The 26,829-nt window shown below is 44.0% G+C and overlaps 2 protein-coding genes and 1 long non-coding RNA gene across 22 annotated transcripts in view; 1 reads left to right on the top strand and 2 right to left on the bottom strand.

The window, feature by feature from the left end:
• The window catches only part of CHPT1 (choline phosphotransferase 1), a 43,466-nt gene extending 36,477 nt beyond the window's left edge, over positions 1–6,989 (bottom strand). For 2 of the 5 annotated variants that reach the window (XR_303599.3, XR_002344198.1), the window contains exon 1: positions 6,556–6,978. Coding sequence is in view for 3 of the 5 variants with exons in the window: in XM_021092680.1 (XP_020948339.1) it covers positions 6,556–6,828 (273 nt within the window). In the remaining 2 variants the exon portion in view is untranslated. Of the gene's footprint in view, positions 1–6,555 lie in introns of all 5 variants that reach the window. The other 3 variants (XM_021092680.1, XM_013998023.2, XM_021092681.1) reach the window with 3 other exon arrangements.
• Positions 11,879–18,224, top strand: LOC106510406. 2 transcript variants are annotated; one of them, XR_002344200.1, is made up of 3 exons: positions 11,879–15,918; positions 16,304–16,351; positions 16,640–18,224. It is a non-coding gene; the product is annotated as an uncharacterized LOC106510406 (long non-coding RNA). The 2 variants fall into 2 exon arrangements; XR_002344199.1 differs by having other exon boundaries at positions 14,432–15,918; positions 16,304–16,750; positions 17,651–18,224.
• The window catches only part of MYBPC1 (myosin binding protein C, slow type), a 93,263-nt gene continuing 87,007 nt past the window's right edge, over positions 20,574–26,829 (bottom strand). For 5 of the 15 annotated variants that reach the window (XM_021092690.1, XM_013998021.2, XM_021092691.1 and 2 more), the window contains 3 exons: positions 25,576–25,762; positions 22,039–22,081; positions 20,578–20,859 (listed from right to left, as the gene is read on the bottom strand). In XM_021092690.1, the coding sequence (XP_020948349.1) occupies positions 22,068–22,081; positions 25,576–25,762 (201 nt within the window). In that variant the 3' untranslated portion in view covers positions 20,578–20,859; positions 22,039–22,067. Of the gene's footprint in view, positions 20,860–22,038; positions 22,082–23,781; positions 23,841–23,891; positions 23,933–25,575; positions 25,763–26,829 lie in introns of those variants that run through there. The other 10 variants (XM_013998020.2, XM_013998022.2, XM_021092686.1 and 7 more) reach the window with 4 other exon arrangements.

Genomic DNA, 26,829 nt, shown 5'->3' on the forward strand with positions numbered 1-26,829 from the left:
TTGGGATCCTTAAGCCACTGAGCGAGGCCAGGGAACAAAACCGCATCCTCATGGATACTAGTCAGGTTTGTTACCACTGAGCCATGACGGGAACTCCCAGAAACCGGTATTTTGAAAGGTAGCCTTCTTTTTAAATTTTGTGTGAATACTAGGATTCTTTTTAAAAACCTCTTTTAATACTTACGGGAGTTCTTGTTGGAAACGCCAGCCTCCCACCGGGCTACGGGAAACAGGCAGGGCGAGGGTAAGACGAGAATCCTGGGGCCAAATCGATCATCAACATCAAGTGCACTGGCTGCTTTCACATCTGTTCTGCTCTTTAACTTCACAAAACCCAAGGGGTCGGAGACTTACACCCAAGTCACACACACCAGGACTGTGATTTAAAGCTCCCTCTAGTTACGCCACAATGGGATGTTTTGTCCACACTTGAACCTGAATTCTACAGATGAAACAGCTTAGTCCTTGGGAATCAAAGGGACGACCCCCAAAGCAAAGCTGTCTCCACATCACTTGCAGAAGCTCCTTCTAGACAAGGTTGGGATTAGGACGAGGCAGGTGAGACACCAAGCCTGCAGAATTTAGGGAGGCGTCTACTCCTCTCAGGGTCATGAACGTTCCTGCTTGCCTCATTCTAGTTCCTGCTCTGCTTCTAAAACTTTCGCTTCCTGCAGGTTATTTTGTTTTACTAAGAGAGGCCACTCCCTTTCAAGAATCCTGCCTTAAGAAATGATGCGTGATAAGTTACCGGACTGGTTAAAAAGAAAAAAGAGAAATTAGGTGATTTAAAAAAGGGAAATATTCTAGATTTCAAAGAACCCAAACCTATAAAAGAATCTGATTAGGAGAGTTCTCCTGTGGCACAGTGGGTTAAGGATCTGGAGTGGTCACTGCAACAGCTCAGGTTGCTGCTGTGGCGCAGGTTTGAAACCTAGCCCAGGAACTTCCATATGCCACAAGTGCAGACAGAAAAAAAAAAAAAAAAGAATTCGACTTAGTTATTGTCTTTTTTAAAAAAATTATTCCAACAAATAAATCTTTATGGTGCAAAGGCCACTCTAATCTGAATTGTTCAGACAAGGAATAAACCATTTCTTAAGATGAATCTGACTTCCTCAGAAACACCTGCTTTTTGGTTCAACTTTCTATCATCGTAAATGAAAGAAATCATTTAATGTCTTTTGACCTAGCTCTAGGCTAGGCACCTACCTGCTATAAACACACTCTTAACAAATACTGACATGGATTTACTTACACAGATCAAGAAGGCAGAGCAAAAATATTTACTCAAATAAGCTTAAAAGCAAACACAGCCACAGCTCGGAGTCAAAAACAAGCATAAGAGTGTTTCGTGGAAAGAGAATGCTACTAGGCTGGAACCTGAAAAACCAGATTTGAATCACTGAGTGTTCTCAAGCATGAAAGTAGGAATTGAATTAAAGAAGCTCCAAGGTCCTTCACATAGTACGAGTCTGTGATTCTGTTTTAGGACTGGGCAGCCAGAGTGGGGGCTGAGGACCATATGCAGCGTAGCTTTCAGACAGAACTGCTTCACCCAAGGGAGGGGGACGCAATTCTTGGGTCCTCTGCCCAACTCTTGCTCACTCGGGTTAAAATCAGCCAGGCCAAATAGGTCAGTATTTAAGCTAAGAACAGCTAGAGCCGAATTAGATTGGAAAAACATCATCTATCTCCCAGTTACAATTTTTTATTTCGTTCATGCAGTCAGTGATGTAGCAAATGCTGACTAAGCATCTGCTTGACACAAGACCCTGTGCTGTGGAGAATGTACAAATGGGCGAACGTACAAATGGGTGACTGCTTGTTGCGAGACATGTTTTTATAATATTTTCTTAGCCTCTTTGCTGAAAACTCCATCTTGTCCTTCCTTACTTTGTCCCGTCTTCCTGCTTGAGAAACAGTCATGGGGATGGTAAATGACTTAAGCTTGAGAACAAAGACCTAAAGGCATGGGTTATCCTTGGGGTCAGCTGAATAAGGACATGATACGTGGGTCTAGGCAGGCCGGACCTGTGCAGATGGGCACGCCATTTGCACAAGCATGATGTGTCCTCTAAAGAATGAGAGAAAGAGGAACCTCATGGCCAAGTGGTTTATGAGGGGTTGTTAGCAGAATTAGCTAAGAGAATTAGCAAAGAGAACCAAAGGAGCAAAGAGAACCTAGGCACACAGGGTTGCTGCAACAGGCATGCCCTTTGCAGAAGCACAGTGAGGAGTCTCTGAAATGCTATGCATAGATAGCTAACTCAAATGCTAATGATTCTTAAATGCCTAAAGTTTAGAGTAAAAGTTTAACCATCTACCAGCTAAGTGACTTTTAAAATAATAAAAGAACTTAGAAAATAATAAAAAAAAACCCCCTATATCCTGCACCTACAACCCCCTTTTCACTTGACGTCATCCTCAAGAGCACAATAAAAGCAGTGTGGTTTCTTGACGCAGGGCTCTTGGTCCCTGAGACCTTGAGTCCCCTGGTTCCCACCTTTATTTAAGATAAATGTCTCTGTGTCTGGTTTTATGTAAACTTTTTTCCCTTAAGTTCCACAGCACCCGTTCTTCAGCCCCATCCTGCTGAGCTGGTCTCGGCAACTGCTGACTGAACTTAAAATAGAGTGGATTGTCCTGCTCCATAAGGACATGCATAACCAAACATAACATAACACACATAACCCAAATAAAATGGAGAAGCGCTACAGGAGAGCTGCAAAGACTGGTGGTGGGCGTACCTCGCTTTCTGGCTTGGACTCCTGGACTCAGTTTAAAGAGGTTAATTTATTTCCCATTAGTTTCCTCATCTATAAAATGGGAATAATCAATAGTATCTTTGCATCAAGTTGCTGAGAGGATTAAATAAGATAATAGATGAAAGAAGCTTAAACTAATGCCCAGTACCTCAGTAATACCCCATAAATGTTAGCTCTCGTTGTTATCATCATCAGAGTGGGATGACGTCGTGGATCTGACTCCAGTGAAGAAGAAAAATTACCTGAGGACATAGTGTGAGGACTGGGTACTGAAAGAGGAAGTAGGACACGGACAAGGAAGACAAGGAGGAGCTCCCTGGTGTCCTTGTGGTTAAGGATTTGCCACTGTCATGGCTGTGGCTCCTTGGCACTGCTGTGTGCTCCATGGCCTGGGAACTTCCGCATGCCGTGGACATGCCAACCCACTTCGCCCCAAAAAAAGAGGAAGGAGAAAAGAGAGGGACAAGGAGGAGAGACATCTTAGCTCTAGGAAATAGTTCAATCTGGCTGGAGTAGAAAGTTCCTTTACAAAATGGTGGCATGAAATGCAGTTCAGAGCACCATTCTAGAAGCTTAGTACAAATCATTTAACCTTTCCCTACTCATTGCCCTTCGTCCCCAGTCATGTCCTAGAAATCAACACAGTAGTTAAAAAAAGATCAAATAATAGTAATATAGCTATGTAGTCAGCATTATATCCGAAATGGAGAGAGAAACGCGAGCATCAGAGTCCAAAAACTACACATGATTTTTTCCCGATCCCTTCTGGAAGGAGTCTGTCAAGTCTGAAAAAGCACTAAGAATTCTTACGTCTAAGAATCAGAAAACAAGCTCCAAGCCAGGTTAAAGTCATTTAACCCTCCGGGCTTCAATTTCCTCTTGGTAAAAATGTATGCTACTCTGACTTCAGGATGGGCGGACAGAAGAAATACGAAAACGGTGGGAAGGCAATTTGAGGAAGGGAAAAAACCTGCCAACCTCCTTGGGCTGACATAAGACACAAAAGCAACAATGGATGTGAAAGCACTTTCCCTACCTGGTAAGTATTACATAAAGCACAAGGTATTTTTCCTCCATCTCACAGAGAGAAAGGCAGGAACTGAGGATGAGATGGTGGTGGTATGTGCTTTAAAAGAAGATGGTTCTGGAGCCAGACTGACTTAGATCTGAATCCTACTAGGTCCTATCGTTACCAGCTCTGTGGCCTGAAAGCAAACAAGCTTTTACTGCTATGCTTCTTCGGTACTATTGCTGGGACTTTATCGAACAGGCAGTGTGAATCCTGCGAAGGTGTTTCCCCCACTGCTCAGCCACTTGGAAGCATGTGCAGGATCTGATTGCATCCTACACTCTTTCTCAATTTCATCTTATGATTTTGAAACCCAGCAGAACCCTGTGGGGCCCCTGGGCACATAAGCCTTTCTGTGTCTCCCATTTGTTGTTTGTGCGGAATAAACTTCAGCCTTCATGACCTTCCCTGAGTTCCAAAGGGCAGGTTCAAACAGTTGCTCAACAGGGAAGGGAGGGGACACAGGGATCAAGAAGGGGCAGTCAGGAAACAATAGCGCAGCTTTTGGGGCAGGGTCTCGGCTTTCTCCTCAAGGAATATGGATAATACTATCTTTTGCGTTCTTCCGCAGAACTAAAACCCCCAACAAATGCAAGCTGTTAATGAAGCATTCTTTATTCTGGAAAGAACACCACCAGACCACTGAACACAAGCTTTGAAAATAATGCAAGCTTGCCTCTACCCGAATCCTTAGCTGTGGCCCTATTTTTCACTCCCCAAACTATAAAACCACCTCCCAAACTCTCCGAAGTAGGGGCACCGTCTTTAAGGCATTAGCCTGCTATGGCCTCCTTTGCCTGGCAAAGCAATAAAGCTATCTTTTTCTCCTTCACCCAAAACTCTGTCTCTAGGTTTCTATTTGGTGAGCAGAGGCTGAATTCCAGCAACGGCTTTAACCCTTACTTCCCATGCCTCATATTGCCCCCACACATATTTTTTTAAAAGAGAAGCACAGCTTAAAAATTAATCATAATTTTACCTGTACCATCAGGCCTCCCCTGACATCCCTGAACAGAATCTCTCGGACTTCTCTGCTCAACAAAATGGTTCTTAAATGAACAACGATGTCGAAACGTTCACAATTTAACTGGCAAATACCAGAAACATCTGAATGCTGTCAAATCCAGGCCCAATAAAAACTGGATTTTATTATATGTTTTCAGGGCTTTTTTAATAATGGTAATGTTTTTAACCTGCTGAACAAATTCTAATTGTCTACATTTCTCTGCATGGTAATATATCATTCAGTCCTCCCTGCATTCTTGTGAGATTGGTTTGGCAATTTCTATTTTGCATGGGGGAAAGCAGACCCAAATGTCTCTACATTAGAAAGAAGCAATCACTTCTAACTCAGTGCACTTTTCAGTCTGGCACACTGCCTCTGGGGGATTCTGCAAACAGGTGGCAACTTACTGTTTTAAAACCATATGTAAACGAATTAACAATCAGAACAGGAGTTCCTGTGGTGGCTCAGTGGTTAACAAATATAAGAACCAGGAGGTTGGGGGTTCGACCCCTGGGCCTTCCTCGGTGGGTTAAGGATCCTGCATTGCTGTGGCGTAGGCCGGCAGCTATAGCCCCATTAGACCCTGGCCTGGGAATCTCCATATGCTGCACCTGCGGCCCTAGAAAAGACAAAAAAAAAAAAACAAAAACAAAAAACCCAAAACCAAAAACAAAACAAAAAACAGAACGTTCACTGACAAATCACATATAATAAACACATCCATCAATTGGCAAGATACGCTTAAAATGTAGGCTTCATCAAATATTTAAAAAAATAGATCCATGTATGGAGGGCATGAAATACTTCCAGTGTATCCTGCTACCGAACCTCAACGAATTAGTTCTCCCAGGACCCATACTCAATTATTACAAATGGAGTTCTCTACTTGGAGGGCAAAGAAAAGAAAGCAACATTAGAAAACATGCAATGTAATATTTTTCCCACATTCTCTAAAAAGCAGTGGGTGGGAGTAGCCCCCTCTGCCTGCGGTCCCCCAGCACAGGTCTCATTACCAGCTGTCCGAAGCCCGCATTATTTACTCTTATTTCGGGCATAGGTCAAATACTCATTGCTAATAAAAATCCTTTGCCTTCTATGATCCCTGGGTCGTGATGATAAGGATTATCACCTTGCTAATAATACCTTTGTTTTTCAAGAAAAAGCCAACAAAGCAAAGAGGAAGTAACCTCTTAAAAGTTATCTTTGATTACCACCGGCTACCGGTAATTTCAGGATCATTAGCGCAACTTTCGAGAAACAGACGGTTAAGTATATGTGTTCAAAAGGCATCTGGGGCTTGGCCAAGCGCACCACAAGTCCCGGGGCCAGGCAGGACGGAGCTGGGGGTGTTCCCAGGGTGCAAAGTAACCGACTGCCTATCCACCCTGCAGCTTGGCCCGGGGTCGGGAGGCGGCCGCGCAGGCAGGCCCCCGGCTCGCAGTGGCCAAGGCGGCCCGTCTGCGGCCCGGGGACGGTGAACACGGGACCGGGGCAGTGACCTTGACAGCCCCTGTGCGGTCCGGGGGGAGGCTCGGGGTGGACACAGGACCGGGTAGCGGCGTGACCACTTCCAGGCGGCCGCAGCGCGGGGGCGATGGCGGGGTCCACCCTCTGCGGCCTCGGGAGGCTCAGCAGCGCACCCGGGGCGGGGCCCGGGCGGGGGGCTCAGGGCTCCGGGGGCCAGCAGTTGGGGGTGGGCGGGCGGCAGGCCCTACCTCCTCGGTGACCGTCGGGCAATAGGAGATGAGCAGAAGCGTGGTGAGCAGGTTGATGGCGAGGCCCAGGAGGGTGATGGAGTTGGGGGCCATCCACAGCGGAATCCACTGGAGCAGCCAGGTCCAGTAGAGCTGCAGCGGCGGCTCGAGCAGCGAGACGCCCGCTGCGCTGTAGCGGTGCTCCTCCAGCCGCCGAAGCTGCGCCGCGCTCAGCGGCTCTGCCAGCGCCTTCTGCCAGCGCGGCGCGGGCCTGGCCCCGGCGCCCGCCGCCATGGCCGCCTGCTGGCCCGGGCGCTGCGAGCGAGGGCAGCCCGCGCCAGGCGCCAGGGCGGGGACAGGTGGAGGGAGGGGCTCGCGGGCCCGGGCCTGCGCCCGGCGGGTGGGACTCGCCCGTCCGGCCCGCGGCCGAGGTCGAACTCAGGCCGGGGCCCCCGGGGCCCTAGGCGCCCGCCCGCAGAGCCGCGGGCCGCGGGGGGCGGGGCTCGGGGAGGGGCCCGGGCTGGGGGGGTGGGGGTCGGGGAGGGGGGCACCGCCGGGTCCCTGGCGCCCCTGACTCTCTAATTGCCGCCCGAAGGACCCAGACTTCCCCCAGAGCCCGATGCACCTGACTCTAAAGTCCGATTCTTCTCCCGGGACGGTGGGAAAACTCCCCTGGGGGACGTGTCGCGGGCTGCACGGTTAGAATCTGGTTTCTCCAACTCGTGCGGTGTGCAGGGCTCGGTCCTCCTAGCGGGGAACGCGCTAGCCCTTCCCACACTGCAGGACGCCGCCGCCGCCTGCAGAGCCGGGGAGAGCTGGGTAGTGTGTGAGAAGGTGATTTTGCCCTTCTTGGGTCATGGGCTTGAGGGCCGCATCTGCCAGAAGAGAGATCTTCCTGGATAAACACACAGGCCCAGTTCTTCCTTCCAACCTCGAGGGGCCCTGCCATGTTTTAGCTCTAGAGAACCCTCACTAGCGGGTTCAGGGATCAGGGTTCAGGGTTCAGGGTTCAGATTCCAAGGTGTTGGAACTATCAATCGGGGCTTAGAAACACTGGCTAACTAGGAGCCTGAATGGTCGAAACCCATCTGATAAGAGCGTCTGATACCAGTGGGTGTTTTTACACACCCCCTTCCCTGCAAGGACGGGGAACAAGCCCCCATGCCACATAATGGCAGTTCACCAGCCCCTTACCTCACAATGCCCCCATTTAGACAGGGGACAGCCTGTCACAAACATGTCATTTTGCTCAACCCGAGGCAAGTCTGCCACTTACCTTTTTCTTCACTTCATGGCTCTTATCTGCATGCGCTTCTCTAAGGCATAGAACAAACTCAGAAACTGTTTTCCGGAGCGTCATGTTGGGCCGGGCACCAGCAGGTGTAGTTTGTTCCAAGGATTTAGCACGCCTTGGAGATGCGCCAATGAGCTACGCCCCCGCACACCACCTGTTTTCATTCCACGTATGAGCTAAGTATGGTTTTTACATTTTTAAATGACTGAAAAAAAAATTTTAAAGAATTTTTCTGTGACATAACATTACATGAAATTCATATTTCAGTGCCATGAATAAAGCCACTTATGCCTTACATATTTTTTTGACTGCTTTCATGTTCCAAGGGCAAAGTTCAGTGGTTGTGACAGAGACCATACAGCTCGCAAAGCCTACAATATTTACTGCCTGGCCTTTTACCAACAAAATTTGGTAATCCTTTCCTTAGAGCAATATGGGGGTGTCTGCAGACCACATCATGCATTGAATATACATCTTTTTTTTTTGTCTTTTCTAGGGCCGCACTCACGCCATATGGAGGTTCCCAGGCTAGGGGCCTAATCTGAGCTGTAGATGCTGGCCTACACCACAGCTCACGACAATGCCAGATCCTTAACCCACTGAGCAAGGCCAGGGATCGAACCTGCAACCTCATGGTTCCTAGTTGAATTTGTTAACCACTGAGCCACGACAGGAACTCCTGAATATACATCTCTTAATCTTCAATGTGAAAAAATGATGCTGTCAAATGCAGGAAAGTAATTGGAATGACAGAGATACCCCCCTTTCTTTTTCTTTTACTTTTTTTTTTTTTTTTTTTTAGGACTGCACCTGTGGCATATGGAAGTTCCCAGGTTAGGGGTCGAATCAGAGCTGCAGCTGCCAGCCTATGCCACAGCCACAGCAATGTGGGATCTGAGCCTCTTCTGTGACCTACACCATACCTCATGGCAATGCTGGATCCTTAACCCACTGAATAAGCCCAGGGATGTAACCCACAACCTCATGGATGCTAGCATGGTTTGTAATCTGCTGAGCCACACTGGGAACTCTCCAGAAATCCACTTTTAACTATGCTGCTTTTATGTATGGTCAATTTTGAGCTATCTGCCTTTTAATTTAGCTGTTCCGTGAATAGGCCAAGGAAAAAATTCCATTTCCAATTAATAAATTTAACTATATTACAGATAATTTCTAATATACATCAAAAACATCGTAAAGAGAATGTAAGGACAAATCATAAACAGGGAAAAGTTATTTCCCTCAGATAAAATCCATATTGAATAGCACCGGGATCATATAAAGAATTCCTAGAAATCCATGAAAAATAGAAAAATGGGAGTTCCCACTGTGGCTCAGCAGGTTAAGAACCTGACTAGTATGACTAGTAGCCATGACGATATGGGTTCAATCCCTGGCCTCACTCAGAGGGTTAAGGATCTGGCATTGCCATAAGCTATGGCATAGGTCACAGATGTAGCTCGGATCTGGCATTGCTGTGGCTGTGATTGAACTCCTAGCCTGGGAATTTCCATACGCTGTACCTGCAGCCCTAAAAATAATGTTTAGAATTGACAGCCTGGGTCTCGGATGGTGGGTCCATAGTCATCAGGAACCCAAGCTCTTCTGTCTTTCTGCTCCAACATCCTCTCTGACTTCCAGCTACAAGGTCATCTCTTGGTTCTGAAGGGGCTGCCGAAGCACCTGCCATCCTATTTGTATTTCAAGCAGCAAGACAGTGCAAGAAGGTAGGGAAAAAGCTGGATACCACTTAGCTGAGCCAGCAAAGTAGGGTGCTTTTCCAGAAGAGTTTCACATACCTCCCATTGGCCAGAACTTTCTTTATCACAGGCCTAAGTTCAAGTGTTACAAAGATGGGTACAAGCATTCTGCACAACAGTCTGGAGTTATCTGGTAACGCTGAAGTGCGCACACTCTGTAACATCACAATTCTGATCCAGAAGTAGATCTCAGAGAAACTCTTGTACGTGTGCCCCAGGAAGTGAGTATAAGAACATTCACAGCACCTCCGAACGGTAAACAAAAGCTGTAAGTAACCTGTTTGCCAATTCCGAATGGATAAATGAACTGTGGTATTTGCACATAATTTAATTTTATTTACCAGGTTTAATAAGCTATGCTTGGAGTTCCCACTGTGGTGCAGTGGGTTAAGAATACAACTGCAGCTGCTTGGGTCACTGCATCCCTTGCCTGGCTCAGTGGATTAAAGGATCTGGCATTGCTGTTGCTGCACCTCGGATGGCAACTGCAGCTTGAATTCAATCCCTGGCCTGGGATCGTCCATATGCTGTGGGTGCAGCCATTACAAAAATTAAAAAAGCTATACTTATTAACATAGATGCACTGCACAAGCATGATGCCGAGTGCAAAAAAGTTTACAGAACAACGCACACGGTATGATTTTGTTTATTTATGTAAAGTTCAAAGATAAGCAAGATTGTGTGTTTCAGAATACGTACAATTGTGGCAAAGCTAGAAAGGAAAGAAAAATAATGATAAACACAGTTCTGGAGAGTGGTTACTCCTGGTGGAGAGGAAGAAAGATGGTATTGTGGGGGGCACACGGATAGCTTCAAAAGTATTGGTAAATCTATGTTAGAGTGTGAAACTACAGAGGCTGAAACAAGAGAGACGATTTTTTTCTCACCTAATTGAGTAGGCAATCTGAAAGAGGTACGGCAGCTCCAAGGTGTCAGCTCCAAGAAACTCAGGTCTCTTCCGTTTTGTTAGTCTACCACCTTGTCCTCGTGGTCAAAAGTGGCAGGCCCCACAACTTCCAGCCTCTTGGAAGGGGAAAAAGAGACACCGTGTTGCTTTTAAGGCTATGGCCTAAAGATGCACACATCACTCTGCTCTCATGCCATTGGCCAGAACTTGGTCGCACGGCTAAACCCTGCTGCAAGAGAGGCCGGAAATGTTGTTTTTTATCAAGCCAACCATTTTTCCAGCCCAGAAATTTCTACTGAAAATTGGGAGAATGACTATTGGAGGGCCATCCAGCTGTCTCAACCACAGTTGTTAAACTAGGGAGTGGGAATATAGTATTCATTTTATTATTATTTATAATATATATACATGTATAATATTTTTCTCTTGCAAATTTGAAATAGTTAAAAAGTAGTAAAAGTAATGCAATTTTTAAAAGCACCTGAGCTGCCTTTCCCCTAGGTTTTTTGTTTGTTTTTTAGGGGGTGAATTTTTGGAAATTCCAAATTAATTCAAGACATATCTGCTGCCTAAAGTCAAAGAAAACTAAATTAGAGATTTCCTATTATTTTACTTTTTGCAAGATGGTTTCCTTTTATTATCATGATTTGTTATGCAAGAGGTTGATGTATATAATTTTTCCTTTTCCTGAACGAACAGGAATTACATTTATGAGCTCCTGTTCCATGCTAAGCACTGTTCTAAGCATCAGGAGTTATTTCATTTAATCCTCACAAAAATCTAGGAAGTGGGTACCATTATTACCCCCATTTTGCGGATGAGGAAATTGGAGGTCAGTGAGGTTCAACAACCTGACATGATTGTGAGAACAGAGATAAAGCCAGGATTTCAGCCCCTCTAGTCAAAGAGTCCAGAGTCTATACTCCTAACTATGGCTAAAGGCCACCTAATACATAACGTATATTAAATATTGGACTTGGGTAGTTTCGTCAATATTGAATAGTCCGTTTTCTATATATCATGTAGGTTTTGTGACTTTTGCGTCCATTCTAAATATTATGTAAAGAATTACCTTACTAAATTTACTAAAACTCATAATGCATGTCTTTGCTCAGAAGATTTTGGTAGGAGTTCCCATCGCGGCTCAGTGGTTAATGAATCTGACTAGGAACCATGAGGTTGCAGGTTCAATCCCTGGCCTTGCTCAGTGGGTTAAGGATCTGGCGTTGCTGTGGCTGTGATATAGGTCGCAGATGCGGCTTGGATCTGGCGTTGCTGTGGCTCTGGCGTAGGCCGGCGGCTACAGCTCGGATTCCACCCTTAGCCTGGGAACCTCCATAGGCTGCGTGTGCTGCCCTAGAAAAGACAAAAAAAAAAAAAAAAAAAAAAAAAAAAAAAAAAAAAGAGAGAGAGAGAGATTTTGGTACAGTCCAACTTCCCTAGCTTGGCATCCAAAAGGCCTGATCTTCCTTTCCAGTCTCATCTCCCAAGCGTCTCTTCCCTCACTCCCCTCCCAAGTCCCACTCGCCAGCTTCATGGGTCCATTAGTTGTTCTCAAACATACTCGGCATTTTCTCACGGCCTCCTTTGCTCCCTGGGCTTGGGAAGAACCCCCCATCCCTCCTCGCCCCTAATGCATTGCCCATCACTCAAGGCTCAGCGGAAATCCTGCCTTCTCTGAGAGGGTCTCTCAGATTCTTCCATTTGGACCTCTCGGGCTTCCACACAACCAGAGTCCTTTGTACCCTGTTATCCAGTCTGTCTCGGGCCACTTACTTATGTGCTCCTCTGCCTCTTGTCCAGTTCTGAGCATCAGGACTGGGTCCCAGGTGACATCCATACTTCAAAAAATTTTTGTTTTGAAATAGCAGTCTCATAGAAAGTGGCAAAAATAGTACAGAGAGACCCCTTGTGCTCTTCATCCAGCCTCTTCCAATAGTAATGTCTTACATATCCACAGCACGAGAGAGATTCATGTTTCTCTTTGGTTGTTTATCTTGGTTTTATCACTGGTTCCTTTTTTAAAACTTGCACTCACATTTCAAATGTTCTTCCTCAGCATCTTCGCATTTGGTCCAACACCCCACCGTGTTGCACAGTCTCATGGAGCCAGATTAGGTGTCAGTGTGAAAAGCCCCTGTCTATCAATGGTTTGGAAAAAGGCATGGGTTGCAATAAAAAAATCACCAGATTAGACTTTCAGGGTAGCAGAATTTTATCATTCAAGGAGTCAACTCTCTGTGTGTTTAGAGCTTTGGACCCACAGGCTGGAGTATTTATGATTAGTATAGTTCTGTGGTATAAATACTTGCCTTTTCTCATTTGCTTGATTTGTTTTTAGAGTTTTGTACTTTGCGCCTCTCAAGTCCAAGTGTTATAAAACCACAGCACCTTACAAAATACATGAGCAGACGTGAGTGTTTAATACAAGATTGACAAAAATCTTTGCTCCCTTCTCTAGAAATGTTTGCTTTCTGGAACAAGATCAGAAAGCCAAATTTCACAATAGTATCCCTGAGATGTTGTAATTATGCTTTTTATCTGACATTGCGAAAATGACTTAGGGTTTAAAGAAACTGATTTCCCTCAGAGACACAGTTCTTAGCAGTCTGTCCTATTTATAGCCTTTCGCCATTTTTTATTTATTATCTTTTTCTGAGTTCACATCCTACTGCTTTAAACTGTTTTCCATGGTACGATTTGACGAGCATTAGAGCGAATCTCCTTCCTCAAATATTCCTTCTTCAGCAGTCTGAGGGTGGAGAAAGCCTAACCCAGTTATTCTATATTTGGGTTGGGGCTTTTAGGATAAGCAGGGTAGGTCAGATGTCTATCTTAGGCTAGGTTGTTATCAGGAATGCCTTAGGAGCGAGGCGTTTAGCAGACTCTTTCTTCAGAGGCAGCTGGGAGAGAATGGCTACAAATAAATAGCCATGCAAGGAACGAGGGAGAGAGAGGGCCAGAGCTGCATCTCTCAGACACGGAGGAGAATGCAGATTACCTGGAGATCCTGTGCTAACGCAGGGCCTCCGTTAGCGGATCTGGGATCTGGAGAGAGAGAGTCAGGGAGGGGTCTCCCAGGTGATGCCGATGCTGCGGGAACCCAGACCACGTTTTTCTTCCCAGTCTGCAAAGCCGTCTTCATGATCTCAACTTCACCGCAATGCTTCTTACACATGCTAATCTTTTTTTATGAATGATTTTTATTTGTTCCATTACAGTTGGTTTACAGTGTTCTGTCCGTGTCTTCAGACCCCGTTTGAGCTGCGAGGGGCCAAAGCCGACTGAGTCTTAGGAGGCTCGGCTGGAGGCACAGCTCTGAGGAGGCCACATGCGGAAGGGGGATGGGGCAGGACGAGGAGAGCCAGGGCTGAGGGCAGTTCAAGGATGAGAATGTACCAGAATGGCTCTCTTAATTTTGCGTAAGCCTCTTCTTTCCAGGACAAAGATAGATACTAACATTTTCTACTTTTTTCTTCTATTATAGATATTAATGTGATCACATAATACCATCTACAGTGGCATGGAGATCTACTTGTTGGCCTTGATAAAGGTGTCAGGTGTTCACTGTTGAGAGGTTTTCTACAATTAATGCCGTGATTCCCAGACACGGAACTCCCTGACAGTACGTCTGGAACGACATCCGTTTGAAGATCTGGGAAGGAAAAAAGGACTGCTTTTGTTTGGCCACCCCACAGCATATGGAATTCCTGGGCCAGGGATCAGATCCAAGCCATAGTGACAAATTACCCGGCAACACTGAATTCTTAATCCACTGTGCCGGGCCTGGGATCGAACCTGTGTCCTGGTGCTGCTGATCCCATGGCATCACAGCAGGGACTCTGAAAAAAATTATTTTCCTATTAAATAAACTCATATATCATGGAGAGGAAGGTAAGACGGGGATAAACTTTAATAAACATTTGAAGGGTTGTGGCAGTGGCTTTAGTCTCTGCTCTCACGTCCTGTCTACAGTTTTCTTTTCTCCTGTGAAGAGGGAGACAGCGGAGGTGGACAGGGGGGAAAAGCCCGTGACAGCGATAATGCCTGTGAAGTGCAGAAGCAGGTGCTTTCTATTTTTTAATTTCTTGTTGTTTCCTCCTTCTTTAGTTCCTTGCCAGGCAAGGTTGTTTCTGGCTTCCTTTCTGCCTCTGCTCTCGACTGCCCTTCCCTCGCTATGAATAATCATGCATTGGCTGGTCCTTCTTCCCTCCCCCTGCTTGGTGTCGATCCTTGGTCTTGGCCTTCGCTGAGCTCTTTCTTGCCACGCCCTCCCAGTCTGTCCATCACTAGCGCTTCGCCTCTTTAGGAAGAGGAGTCACTAAAGGCAGATATTGGGTCAGGTCTGCATAGCGACCAGCATGGCCTCTAACCAATGTCTGCCTCTAGGAACTCCACTCCCTCAAGAAGCGAAGCAACAGTGATGGACAGAACAGGGGGGACCCAGGGAACAAAGTCTCACCAATCAACTCCTGGTTCTCTTGCTGCTAATGTTTCTTGAGCCCTAACTCTGAGCTACAGAGAAGTACATAAAAATAACCCCCCATAGAGAGGCTCTGCCCCTGCTTGACAATCTCCGCTATCACTCCACTTGCCTCCAGCTCAGTGGCACTGCCCAGGAATGAGAAATGAATTTACAGTGACCCCCACTGGGCGTGCAGGAATAAGGCTGGGATGACCAGCCCAGTGGCACTTCAAGCCGTAGCCTACAGGGGGATGCATTGTTTGGCTCTCTAGGGCTTGGAATTTTCCAAATGACTACATGACTGCAAATCCGCTTTGGTTTATTTTGTAACATGGCACCTTTCCAATTACTCCTTGTCCCAACTGGCCAAGAGGGATGCCTGACAAAGTGTGAATAATGGCTCCTCTTTTTTTTTGCCAGAGTGTTGCTGGTCACGCCTATTATTTTTTCTTTCTTATTGTATTTTCATTAACTTAAAATAATTTTTTTGGTCTTTCTAGGGCTGCACCCACAGCATATGGAGGTTCCCAGGCTAGGGGTCCAATTGGAGCCATAGCTGCTGGCCTACACCACAGCCACAGCAATGCATGATCCAAGCCGTGTCTGCGACCTGCACCACATCTCACAGTGATGCCAGATCCTTAACCCACTGAGCAAGTTCAGGTATTGAACCTGCGTGCTCATGGATGGTAGTCAGATTTGTTTCCACTGAGCCATGGCGGGAACTCCTTAAAATAATTTTTAAGCAACTGTTGTTAAATTAGGGTATAAGGTCTTCCAACTTAAGTACAGCATAAATGCTTCTGTTTGCTTTCTTTCAAGCCAACGGTTGCCCTTCACCTGCCTCTGGCATTTTAAGGGGCACGAGACTTGATGCCGTCTCCTCCTTGCCGTCAGGACCATCTCCAGCCTTATCCCCAGTCTTTGTCCAAGCCAGTTCCTGGGGATCAGCTTCCAGGTCAGGACCTCCAGAGGCTTCCTTCCCTTCTCTTCATCTTGAACTCTGGGGCTTCTTCACACACGTCACACTTGTTCCAGAGCATAAGATGTTTTCTTGGTCTCCAAGACTAGGATGAAAGTGAGAGGAGAATACTGGAAGGAGAGAACCTGTTCCCTGTGGGTAGCTGTGTAAGGGTTTATCTACAAAGAACAGGAAGCTTCTCTCTAAACTATTGCTTAGGGGAAAAAAAGTTATGATGGTCAATTACGTGCTTGAGCGCAGAGTTTTTGTCCCTAAGATGTGAGTCAGTGAGTGCCCCGAGCCACACTCTGAGTGACCCTTCTGGGAGTGTTTAACTGCCCTGCCACCTCTCTGGTGTTTTGTCTTTCATAATCAACTCCAGAGAGAAGAAAACTATGCAGTGAGGCCAGAGGTTGCTCAAGATCATCAGGTGAGTTTAAGAGGGTGATGACAACCCCGAGCACTGGGAGAACTGGTCATTCCATTAGTGGGTTTGTTTCTCTAGTCCGTTCTAAGTCATCCAAGTTGAATTACAAAGGATGTTTATAAATACCTACATGTACTAATCTGCTGAGTCTTTGGTGCAAGGATAGTCATTAGTGACCCAGCTAAAAGAAGGAAACCAACCACATACAGAGTTCAATTTAGAATCAAGCAATGTTATAGGCAGAGTTGGTAAGACGACGCTTCTTATTTCTTATTCTTATTCCACTCCTAGGAAAAGAAGGCCGCCTTTAATTTCTAGAATTCCATTCAAAGGAACGGAAGTGAGGAAGGAGAGAGAGGGTCAGGCCTGGAGTTGGGGTAAGGACGAGGTAACAGTGGAGAGGTGAGAGTGACGTTGGCTGGTAGAGGAGGGGGTGGGGGGAGACAGGAAAGGGAGCAGAGGTGGTTGGGGGCTGGCTGACCCCTACCTTTTGTAGCTCTTATCCATAACCATTTAGAAGGTATGAATCAAACTAACAGATGGTTAATAAGATGGTGGTAGCCTTCCGTTTTTGCAGGGATACCCTCTTGATGATGGTGGAGGCAGATGTGAATGTAGAACTATCAGCTTCTGCAGAGATACTTGCTAGAATATTGTGGCCCTCCTGCCAGGCCTGGGTCTCCAGGTGCTTTCCACGCTGATCCTGCTGCATCACATATGAGGGGTTGCAGGTGCACACACAGAGATGCCCCGCCTCATGATCATGCTCTGGTCCTATCTCCAACCCCCATCCCTGACAAACAGGAGCTTCTAGGCCACCCATTGGGCCTCAGAGTGTATACACTGGCCATATGGTTCTTCCTTGCAGGTTTGTACCCAGGGAAAAGGCCATCAAGCCCCTCAAAGTGAACCTGGATGCTGTCTACAAGAAGCAGGGTTTCATAATGGTTCCAACTTGGCCCATGCCCTTGGATTCATGGCCTCTCTGCTTTTGGGCAGGAAATAGGGTTGGAGAAGGGCCAGAGTGAGGCCCTTGAAAGTGTAGAGGTCCCTCTTGCCCAGGTCCAAGCCTAATACTAAGTAACAGAACTGTTCTGTCTTCCCACAAAGAACATCTTTAAAAGTACAGGTAAATAGCCAAGCTCAGGCCTTGGAGGTTGAAAGGTGCCAGGTCCACACTTGTTAGGGAAGTTTCAGAGTCCCTTGCCTTTGGCTGGACTCTGCTGGGCTGGACCACAGGCATCCTTGCAGTCACCAGTACAGCCTGAAGACCAGAGGCCTTTCTTTCTCCCCATTTTCTAGGAACCAGGAAAGATTCCAGCTGACCTAGGACCCTGAAGCAGGACAGAGAGAATTTCTCAATCTCTCGGGTTCATGCGGGGCTCAGAGTCATATTTAATTTGATTTAGAAAAATAAAATCACGTGGCATGCCCTGTACTCCATCCTAGTGTGATGTATACAATGATAATAACAAGCACATAAAGCACATTATCCAATTTCTGAATCCACAGCGTGTTCTCTTACACCTGCAGTCTGCCCTGTTTACGTGCTTCCCTTTGGGTACTAGTCCTGCACATGATAAATTTCTTGAAGGCAGGAAGTGGCTTAATTCTCACTGAGTTCTTAGCTGAATGCATCAGAGTGCCATGCACACATCAGACTTTTAAGAACTGATTTGTTGAGTTGAATAGAATGTTTCTGAATTCAATGTAAAAATGAGTGGTCAAGGATGTATCGCTTTATTCTTAGAACTAGTAGGGCTTTTTTTTTTTTTTTTTTCTATTTCCGTATTAATCTAGACAAAAACATCCACTAATTTTTTTTTTTTTAAGGCCACTCCTGTGGCATATGGCAGTTCCTAGGCTGGGGGTCAAATTGGAGCTGCAGGCCTATACTACAGCCACAAGAATGTGGGATCCAAGCCATGTCTGTGACCCACACCACAGTTTACGGATATGCTGGATCCCCAACCAACCCAGTGGGGCCAGGGATCCGGGTTTGTTACCACTAAGCCAAGACAGGAATTTCCTAAGCTTTCTTTAAAGTAAGTAAGTAATAGGAGTTCCCTGTTGGCTCAGAGAGTTAAGGACCTGGCATTGTCACTGCTGTGGCTCAGGTCGCTGCTGTGGTGTCGGTTTGATCCCTGGCCTAGGAACTTCCACATGCTTCAGGCATGGCCAAAAAAAAAAAAAAAAAAAACAAACAAACCTCATAAAGAAATACTGTGACTCTTTTTAAAAATTAAATGAATGTATAGTTCCGAAAAAGAATTTTTGGTAAATTTCTGTGATGCATTGTTTTTCTTTCATAGAATGAACTTGAAACAAAATTAGAACAAAATTATAGGAAAGCTAATAGCAGTGACAGCATTTGATATTTTTTTGTTCTTTGCAGTTTTCTTCTTATGGAAACTTTGCTGTGTGTAAGTATCTCTAATATGAGGATCCTTAATACGTAGAAAAATAACATTATCTATAGTATACAATATAGTTAGAGAGCAAAGTCATGACTGGGGAGCCAATATTTGGTACGGAGGCTTTACAGTCACATTAGGCAATGTTCATAGCAAATGGCCTAAGAAACTTCACTATGACCTGGCACAACTGGTCAGTGAGTAACTGAGTTAAGCAACCAGCTCAGCAGCTACCCGGAGACTCTGACCCAGCAGCGGGCTGCAGGGGCCATGGAGATGGATCTGGCAACACTCTCATTTGGTTTGCAGGTGGAGATATAGTCTTCATGTCTTGATAGATTAGCCAGATTGCTCTTATGTAAAGTACCTTAGCCAATAATGTGTGCATAGATTTCCTGACTGAAATGAGTGTTTACCTAGGGATTGCATGCATCATTATTTTGAAGGTAATTGAGAACATGAGTTGATAGCCAATATTCTTCTTCTTCTTTTTTGGTCTTTTTAGGGCCACATCCATGGCATATGGAGGTTCCCAGGCTAGGGGTCTAATTGGAGCTGTAGCTGCTGGCCTACACCACAGCCATGGCAACACCAGAACTGAGCCGCGTCTGCGACCTACACCACAGTTCATGGCAACGCCGGATCCTTAAACCCACTAAGTGAGACCAGGGATCAAACCTGCGTCCTCATGGATGCTAGTCAGATTTGTTTCCACTGAGGTGTGACAGAAACTCCCAATAGTCAATATTCTTAACATCCGTAAGGCAAGATCACCCGCCAATCAAAAGAGAAAAAGAGGCAGCCACCAGAGTTTGGACAAAAGCTCAGAGTTTCCCTTGCTTTTCCCCTAAAGCGCTACAACTCCCTGGATCCTTCCCTTTATAAGCCCCATATCCACCCAGGTGCCTGACCACCATCACACCTTCCCAGCTCTAACCTGGAAAGGAAGCCCAGCAGATATTTTAAAATGCTGTCCCAGGCTGCGGTGGGTCCGCCACGATGGACGGAGCTCCTAGAACAAACGACCAAAAGAACCAAAGGGAGGGAGGCATGGGAGAAAACAACTGGTGTGGTACTCGCCGCCCACCTCTGCCTTACTCCGTTACTGCAACTTTCTCTGTAACGTCAGGAAGCGGGAAGGACGTTGCTGAAAAGATTATGGGCTTGTACAAATGTGTCTCAGCCTCTAGATTTGGGACCGGTTTCTGTCCACTTGAATGGATGCCACTGGCTACCTCTAGATCTGTAACTGCTCTGTAGTCTGCAAAAGCTCTCCATCGCCGTGACTGGCTGATTTGGCAGGAACTCTGGTAGGTTTGGCCAGGATGCCGTGCCAGAGACATGATTTGGGTCAGGCTTGAGTTTGGTAGCATCCTGGCTTCCAGCCTTTGTCCTCAGTTCTGACTGCTCATGCAACCCCAAACACATAAACGAATACTGTATCATTTCACCATCAACACTTCAGATTTATTGTGCCATTTATTGAATACATTTTCCCTTCTGCTGAGAAGACTTGTCTGAAAGACTTAAAAAAATCTTGTAATGAGTTTAAATGGGAAAAGGGCTACAGATCCCCTGGTATTAGGCAGGGCTGTGTGAAATAAATAGCTCTTCTTTGCTTAGAAAAATCTCTTAGATCCAGAGAAAGCTGGGTTTTCGAGATGATAGTATAGTGTACCTTTTTTTTTTTTTTAATCTAGGAAAAAAAAACATTTAGAGCCTATTGTTTTAAACTGAAATAACTGCTTTTGCTTATTCTATAACTTGCTTCCTTGGGAAAGTACAGTGACCAAGCACAGACAACAAAATGCTAACTTCAAATAAAAGTTTGTTTGCAATTTTTAATGAAGCCATCCGTGCAAACATTTCTCTTTTTTTTCTTCAATATGGGGAGGAAAGAAAACACACTTTGGGAGCCTGGTGGGAAAACAGAAATGCTTTCTCACTGCAACCCGATTTCAGAGCAGTGGAGGGCAGAGAAGCGGGGCACAGGCCCTTAGTATTCCTCAGGATTGCTTGATTGCAAGTCTCGCAAATATGAATCAATTATGTTAGGAGGCACGCCTTGCAAGAGGAGCCTGCAGAAGGAAAGGCCACCTAGAAAGGATGAGAAGGGAAAAGCAAAGTCAAGACCGTCTACACGTGAAAAACCCCTGAAATAATACTGTTTGACTAGCTGCCTGGAAATGTGACTAATGATGTTCCAGTTAGTTACAAAGATTCATTCAGTCCCTACTTGGAAATTTTCTCCTGGGTTTAGGACATTTAGAATCTAAAGTACTTGGCCTCTAGAAGGAAAAGCAAGATCCCTGCAGAGCCATAGCCGTTTTTGTTTTGTTTTGTTTTGTTTTGTTCTCTAGTATAATTCATTCTTAATTTATATTCCCAGCTAGTTGGAGTTTATTTATTGCTCTTTAAGAGGTTTTGAGATTCCTCTATAGATGATTTCAGTGTTCTGAACTAACGGCAGAATAAATGCAAATCAAGTTATGAATCAGTGGGAAGAACTGTTTCCAGTTTGTTAATGTTCTTTTTAATTTAGTACAAAGAGTTCCCATTCAAGTATACTGGAGAAGAAAAAAGGCACTATTCCTTTAATCTTGGCTACTGATAGATACAATGTCAAAAGTGCAAAAATGAGAAATCTCTTGTTCAACATAGTAAAACCTGTCCAATACTTCTGAAGGTGAGAGAAAGCTCTACTAATATTTCATACTTACCGTGCATGGTTCTGATTTATATTTAAAACACAAAAGTACCCTTTACGAGAGAACCCATGAAACCAGACATATTCATGGTCCTTTAGAGAAGTGTTTTACTACTTGCTAATAAATTCAAGTCCAGACAAAAACAGCATGCCATTTGAACATTCTTAAAACTTCTTTAATGCAAATTTGGGAAAGTCATTCTCCTTTTTTTTAAAAAAAAAAAATTCAAGTCACATATTGGTAGAAATGATGCCACTTATGTACATGTCCATTCCTTGATGCAGAGTTCAGAATGCTTGGGTACCACTCATTTTCATCTACATTAAATGCTGTAATTCATGCTCTATTGCATTCAACAACTTGCTTCATGTCAACAGGAGGTTGTTGTGATGATTAAGTACTAGCTGTTAATGTCAAGATACTGAAATACATATTAAAACTATGATGTTAGATTTTAAAGAGTCTATTTTCATTGGATTACATAATGAAAATCATGCCATACTCCACAGGCTCTGTATGGCTTATGACAGTCATAAGCTTCATATGCCAAAACCATATGAAAGCTTACCTTAGATGATAATATACATTCAAACATCCTTACTGTGCTACAACTAAGGAAAGAGAGAGAAAGAGAGAGAGACGTTGTAAGCATTAATAAAGTGCTAAGACCAAAGTTGAGTACTTGTTGGATGAAATTACGGTCACGATTATGATGAGGTGATTTCATTAATCCTTAGTCAGGTGAAAAATACAGGAAAAGAGAAGCGCGTGGAATGAAGGGCAGGGATCCAGTCACTTCAAAAGGATCATTAATAAGGTAAAACATTTATTAATATGCACAACCACTTTGCCTGAACAGGTGGCAAAGCCAATTTGATTGTACAGAGAACAATTACAGTAACAGCTTCCAAACCATTAGCTAAAATAAAACCCTACAACATATATATATAGTGTTTTTCAACAAAAGAAAAACATGGACAAGAGACAAAGCATTAGTATACATATATATATGTTGAAATTCTAAAAGGCAAAATTATCAAGTGGATATAAAAATTAGACTAGAATATTGTATTCTGAAGGGACTATATATGACTGGCTAAATAAATACAAGGCTTAAACAAACAGGCTAGAAAGTGACCCTAGGTGCAATTTACAAAACTTTAGGGAAAGGGTCCTGCTTCTTTCCTTTTTTGAAAGCTGACATTTTCTCTGGGAATTCTGAGAGCAAATACTAGAAACTCACACATCGGTCTACGTCATTAGCATTGACGTCATTCGTTCACCTCGCCCAAAGAACTTCTTAAGGCATTCTTCCAAGTGGGGGTCAATTATACACATACCGTAGGACTCATTTATTGCTTAATATGTTTACTTAATGGGGCCTTGGATTTTCTTTCAGGTTCATGAATGTATGATCTAATCTTGGTGCCGTGAAAATATCCAAAATGTAAAACAGATAGATGGGTTATAGATATTCTACTAGTGAATTTTTCATTGCAAAATCTTAAATAGGAAAGTTTCCAAATCCTGGATGGAAATGCTCCCAATTTTTTTTTTTTTTTTTTTTTTTGGCTTTTTAAGGCTGTACCCATGGCATATGGAGGTTCCCAGGCTAGGGGTCCAATCAGAGTTAGAGCCGCCAGCCTATGCCACAGCCACAGCAATGCAGGATCCGAGCCATGTCTGCAACCTACACCACAGCTCACAGCAATACCAGATCCTCAACCCACTGAGCAAGGCCAGGGATTGAACCCACAACCTTGTGGTTCCTAGTCAGATTCGTTTCCACTGCGCCACGTTGGGAACTCCTCCAAATTTTTTTTTTTTTTATCTGTATCCTCTCCATATCAAAAAGGCCCAGAACACTTTTCCTACAACTTAACAATTGAAAAGTGTTCAGTTTTCTGAATTTCTACACTAATCTAATGAACTTACAACTGGGAACTATCTTAAAGGAAGAACACAGCTCTCTATACTTGAAAATGAGAATACTAAAGAAATGCTATTGAATCCCATCTTTTGATAATCTTATATCTAAAATTAGGTCAAATGTGTCTTTCTGGCTTTATTTATGGGGACCTGTGCTTGTAAGGCACTTAGTTTTCTGACAAAATTTAGCTCCTGCATTACCTAATATCCTTGAATAATTTGGCCTTCCTTGTTCATGGCATAACCACTGTATGCCATGAGCTGCTAAGAAATACAATTAAAAGCAAATGAGAAAGACAAGCTTTACATGCAAAGTGCGATTTCATGTAAGAGGAATGGAACGGAAAGAAGAAATATCCGGTGGGATAGGAACTTTTAAAACCTGTTGCTGCCCCTCCAGGAAGACTGGTTGTCCAGGGGTATTTACTCCTTGATATATCACTGCAGAATTAGAATATGTGCACCAGTATTTATTTATTCTTGGTTGACATTCTTACCTTTTTTTTTTCACAGCTTAACTTGATTCAAGTCACCTATTATCAGATAACAATCTGATGATAAACAATCTTGGCTTCATTTTTAGGACCAAAAGCTTTTACCAATATTTCACAGTTGATACCTTATTAAAACTTATATGGCAGAATACATTATTTATATTATTACATTCCATTACTATACAATTGACTGTATAATTAAATACAATTGACCATATATATCATGTATATGCATAACATTATTTGCTTATAGAGATACCAAATGTTGAACTATTTATGAAACTATCATTTTATATCATTAGCAACATTCAGTTATTTTCAAAGCATGCAGAGGTGGTATTGGGTTTTTGACTTTGCATTTTTTGGGGGGAGTGGTTTGGAACCTAAGTACCAACAATACCTTGGAACTTATAAGGCTAGTAGTTCAGAAACCACATGTGTTTGCAACTGTGGCCTTAATCTGCATTTAAAGCTGATAAATAGCTAAAATAAGAATGTTTAAGTTGGTACGTACCATCTCAATATTAAAGCCTGAAATTTTCTAAGAATATCATACGTTTTATACTTAAGAGGAAAAATTTTCTTCCTATGAATCTTCTCTCCTGTATTATCTGAGGATGGACTAAAATCCTAAGAAAGAATAGTGGTTTTCTAAAGTTTCAGAAGGAAAAAAAATTTTCAAGAAGTTTCTCTACCTGATTTACAATAGAGTTAGGACTAGAAAGCACTTTTGTTGTTGTTTTTTACATAAATAGCCTAAGTGTTGACTATGTTTTTCTAAAACAGAGATTTACAAAAGTAATCTTTCTGACTTTTAGAGGATAATTTCGTCGCTATATAGAGGCAGGAAAAATAAAGACTGGCAATCACAGATGGCAATATAGTAAGAATGAGAGAAAAGACATTACAGTCAGATCACCCATTATCTCATAGCAGTGACTGTGACTGCTGCGGGAGTTTTCATGAAGTCCCAAAGTTGCTTGCGATTGTCAAGAAAAAACCTCAGTACAAAAATTATAGTCAATTAATATGAAAATGGATTAAGCTGACGATTCCGTTGAGACTTTTCTACCACATACGTCTTTATGTGTTTTCTCGGTTTACATTAGCTGCAACACTCCTGAAAACCAGTATACATGAAATACTTATAAATGGAAAGTCTTTAGTGAGATTTTAAAAGGAACGGGTCATCTGATGTGTATGCTAAATTCTACATGTGTCATATTAAACACTAAATTAGTAAATTTACATATATACATGTAGAACGTTTCACAAAAATAGTAAACTCATTCAAAAATCGTGTACATTCCTTAACGGCAGTTTCATTAGATGAGCTTTTACGCTAGGCTTCTATTTCTCTAAGATGGACTACATCATCAAAATACTGTCCCTTTAACTTTATTCATGGTCACCATGCTGGGCACGTACCGCAATCCACTGAAATAAATATTCCTTTAGTTAACAAGAATCGAAAGAGATGAAAGTAAGTCTACTTAAAAAACCAAGGCGCCATCACAAGTAAGAGTGAGTACGGAATGCAAAACTATCTTCTTTCCCCAAATCCTCTCCCTGCTTCCTCCCCTACCCCAGAAAATGTTGGCAAGCAATTTGGATTTTGCATAAGAACAGGACTTAAATGATTTTCTTTCATTTCAGTCTACAAGAGATCTGGAATGTCATACCTTTCACCTCCAGTTTGCATTCGATCTCTACCGTCCCAAGGTCATTGACTGCTTTGCAGCAGTAAGTGCCTCCATCATAGGGGCTGGGCTTGCGAATCTCCAGAGTACAGACCCCTTGGTTGCTGAACATCCTGTATCTTGGGTCATCCTTAATAGTCACTTTGTTTTTCATCCAGGTGATTTTGGGCTAAAGATGGAAGCAAATTTGGTCAAAACATATCTGTATTTAGCCTAATAAGAGACCATCAAAGCCAGTGACAGAATCTGAAAGCATGGCTTAGAAAGAAAATACTACATCTAAGAAGAATCCACGTCAACTTGAGCCCTGTTTCTCTCAAATTAAATTCTACTTAATGCTCGGCCAGAAAGCAAATGAGCAGTTCTGAAGAAGCCAGCCAGATGAGCTCAGAGGACAGCCCTGGGGCAATCTTCCCAAACAGATTCAGTTACATTGAAATTTGATGGACAGGTCTGTGAGACTACCTCATCCAGGAGAGTGTATATTGCTCAGTGTTCTTCAGAGAATCCCCATAATGTGTCATCACCAGCCAGTTTTTCTCTACTTCCTTTCCTTTTTCTGATATCCACTTCTTTATGGGCTGCTTGTATCTCCTCACCATGTCATCCCTCTTCTGACATCTGTTTTCATCAGCCAGTGGCAATGGATGGATCTTCTCTCATCAGATAATCCTGGATCCGTAATGATCCAGGCCCCCAGGAAGGTCACTTCATCCTGCTTGATCTCTGAACTCTCAGACCCAAGAGAGAGCACTTTCCAGTGTCCTTCACACTGTCCTCTTCCTCCTCCTGCCTTTCAAAGGGGAGCCTTCCTCGAGGCTCACACCTCTGTCCCCGACATTTCCTTCACTACTCTCCTCCTTCAATGATATTCCTTTCTAGAGCTTCAGCTCCAAGGGTGGAATGTAGCACCCCATGCTTGGGTCACCCAAACCAAGAGTCACAGCCCTCACCTTTCTCCCAAGCTCTGGTGATGCTTTCCTCTGCCTCCTGGTCATTCCCACTTGAATGTACTAACACCGCCTCCAATCAAACATGAATTCAGCATCTTTCTCTCTCTCTATTTCTGCTCATGGTATATGCAGGAAAAAATACTGCTGTCTGCAGTATTTCCAAATTTGAGGGCACTTTCCCTCAAATTTTCTGTCCACACATATCCAGCGCCATAGGCAACATTCGCTCATCTGCTATTCTTTTCAAATGCCAGCAATATGAAACCTTAAAACGGGTTCTAAC

The sequence above is a fragment of the Sus scrofa genome, chromosome 5 (genome assembly GCF_000003025.6).
Source record: "Sus scrofa isolate TJ Tabasco breed Duroc chromosome 5, Sscrofa11.1, whole genome shotgun sequence".
Lineage (NCBI taxonomy): Eukaryota > Metazoa > Chordata > Mammalia > Artiodactyla > Suidae > Sus > Sus scrofa.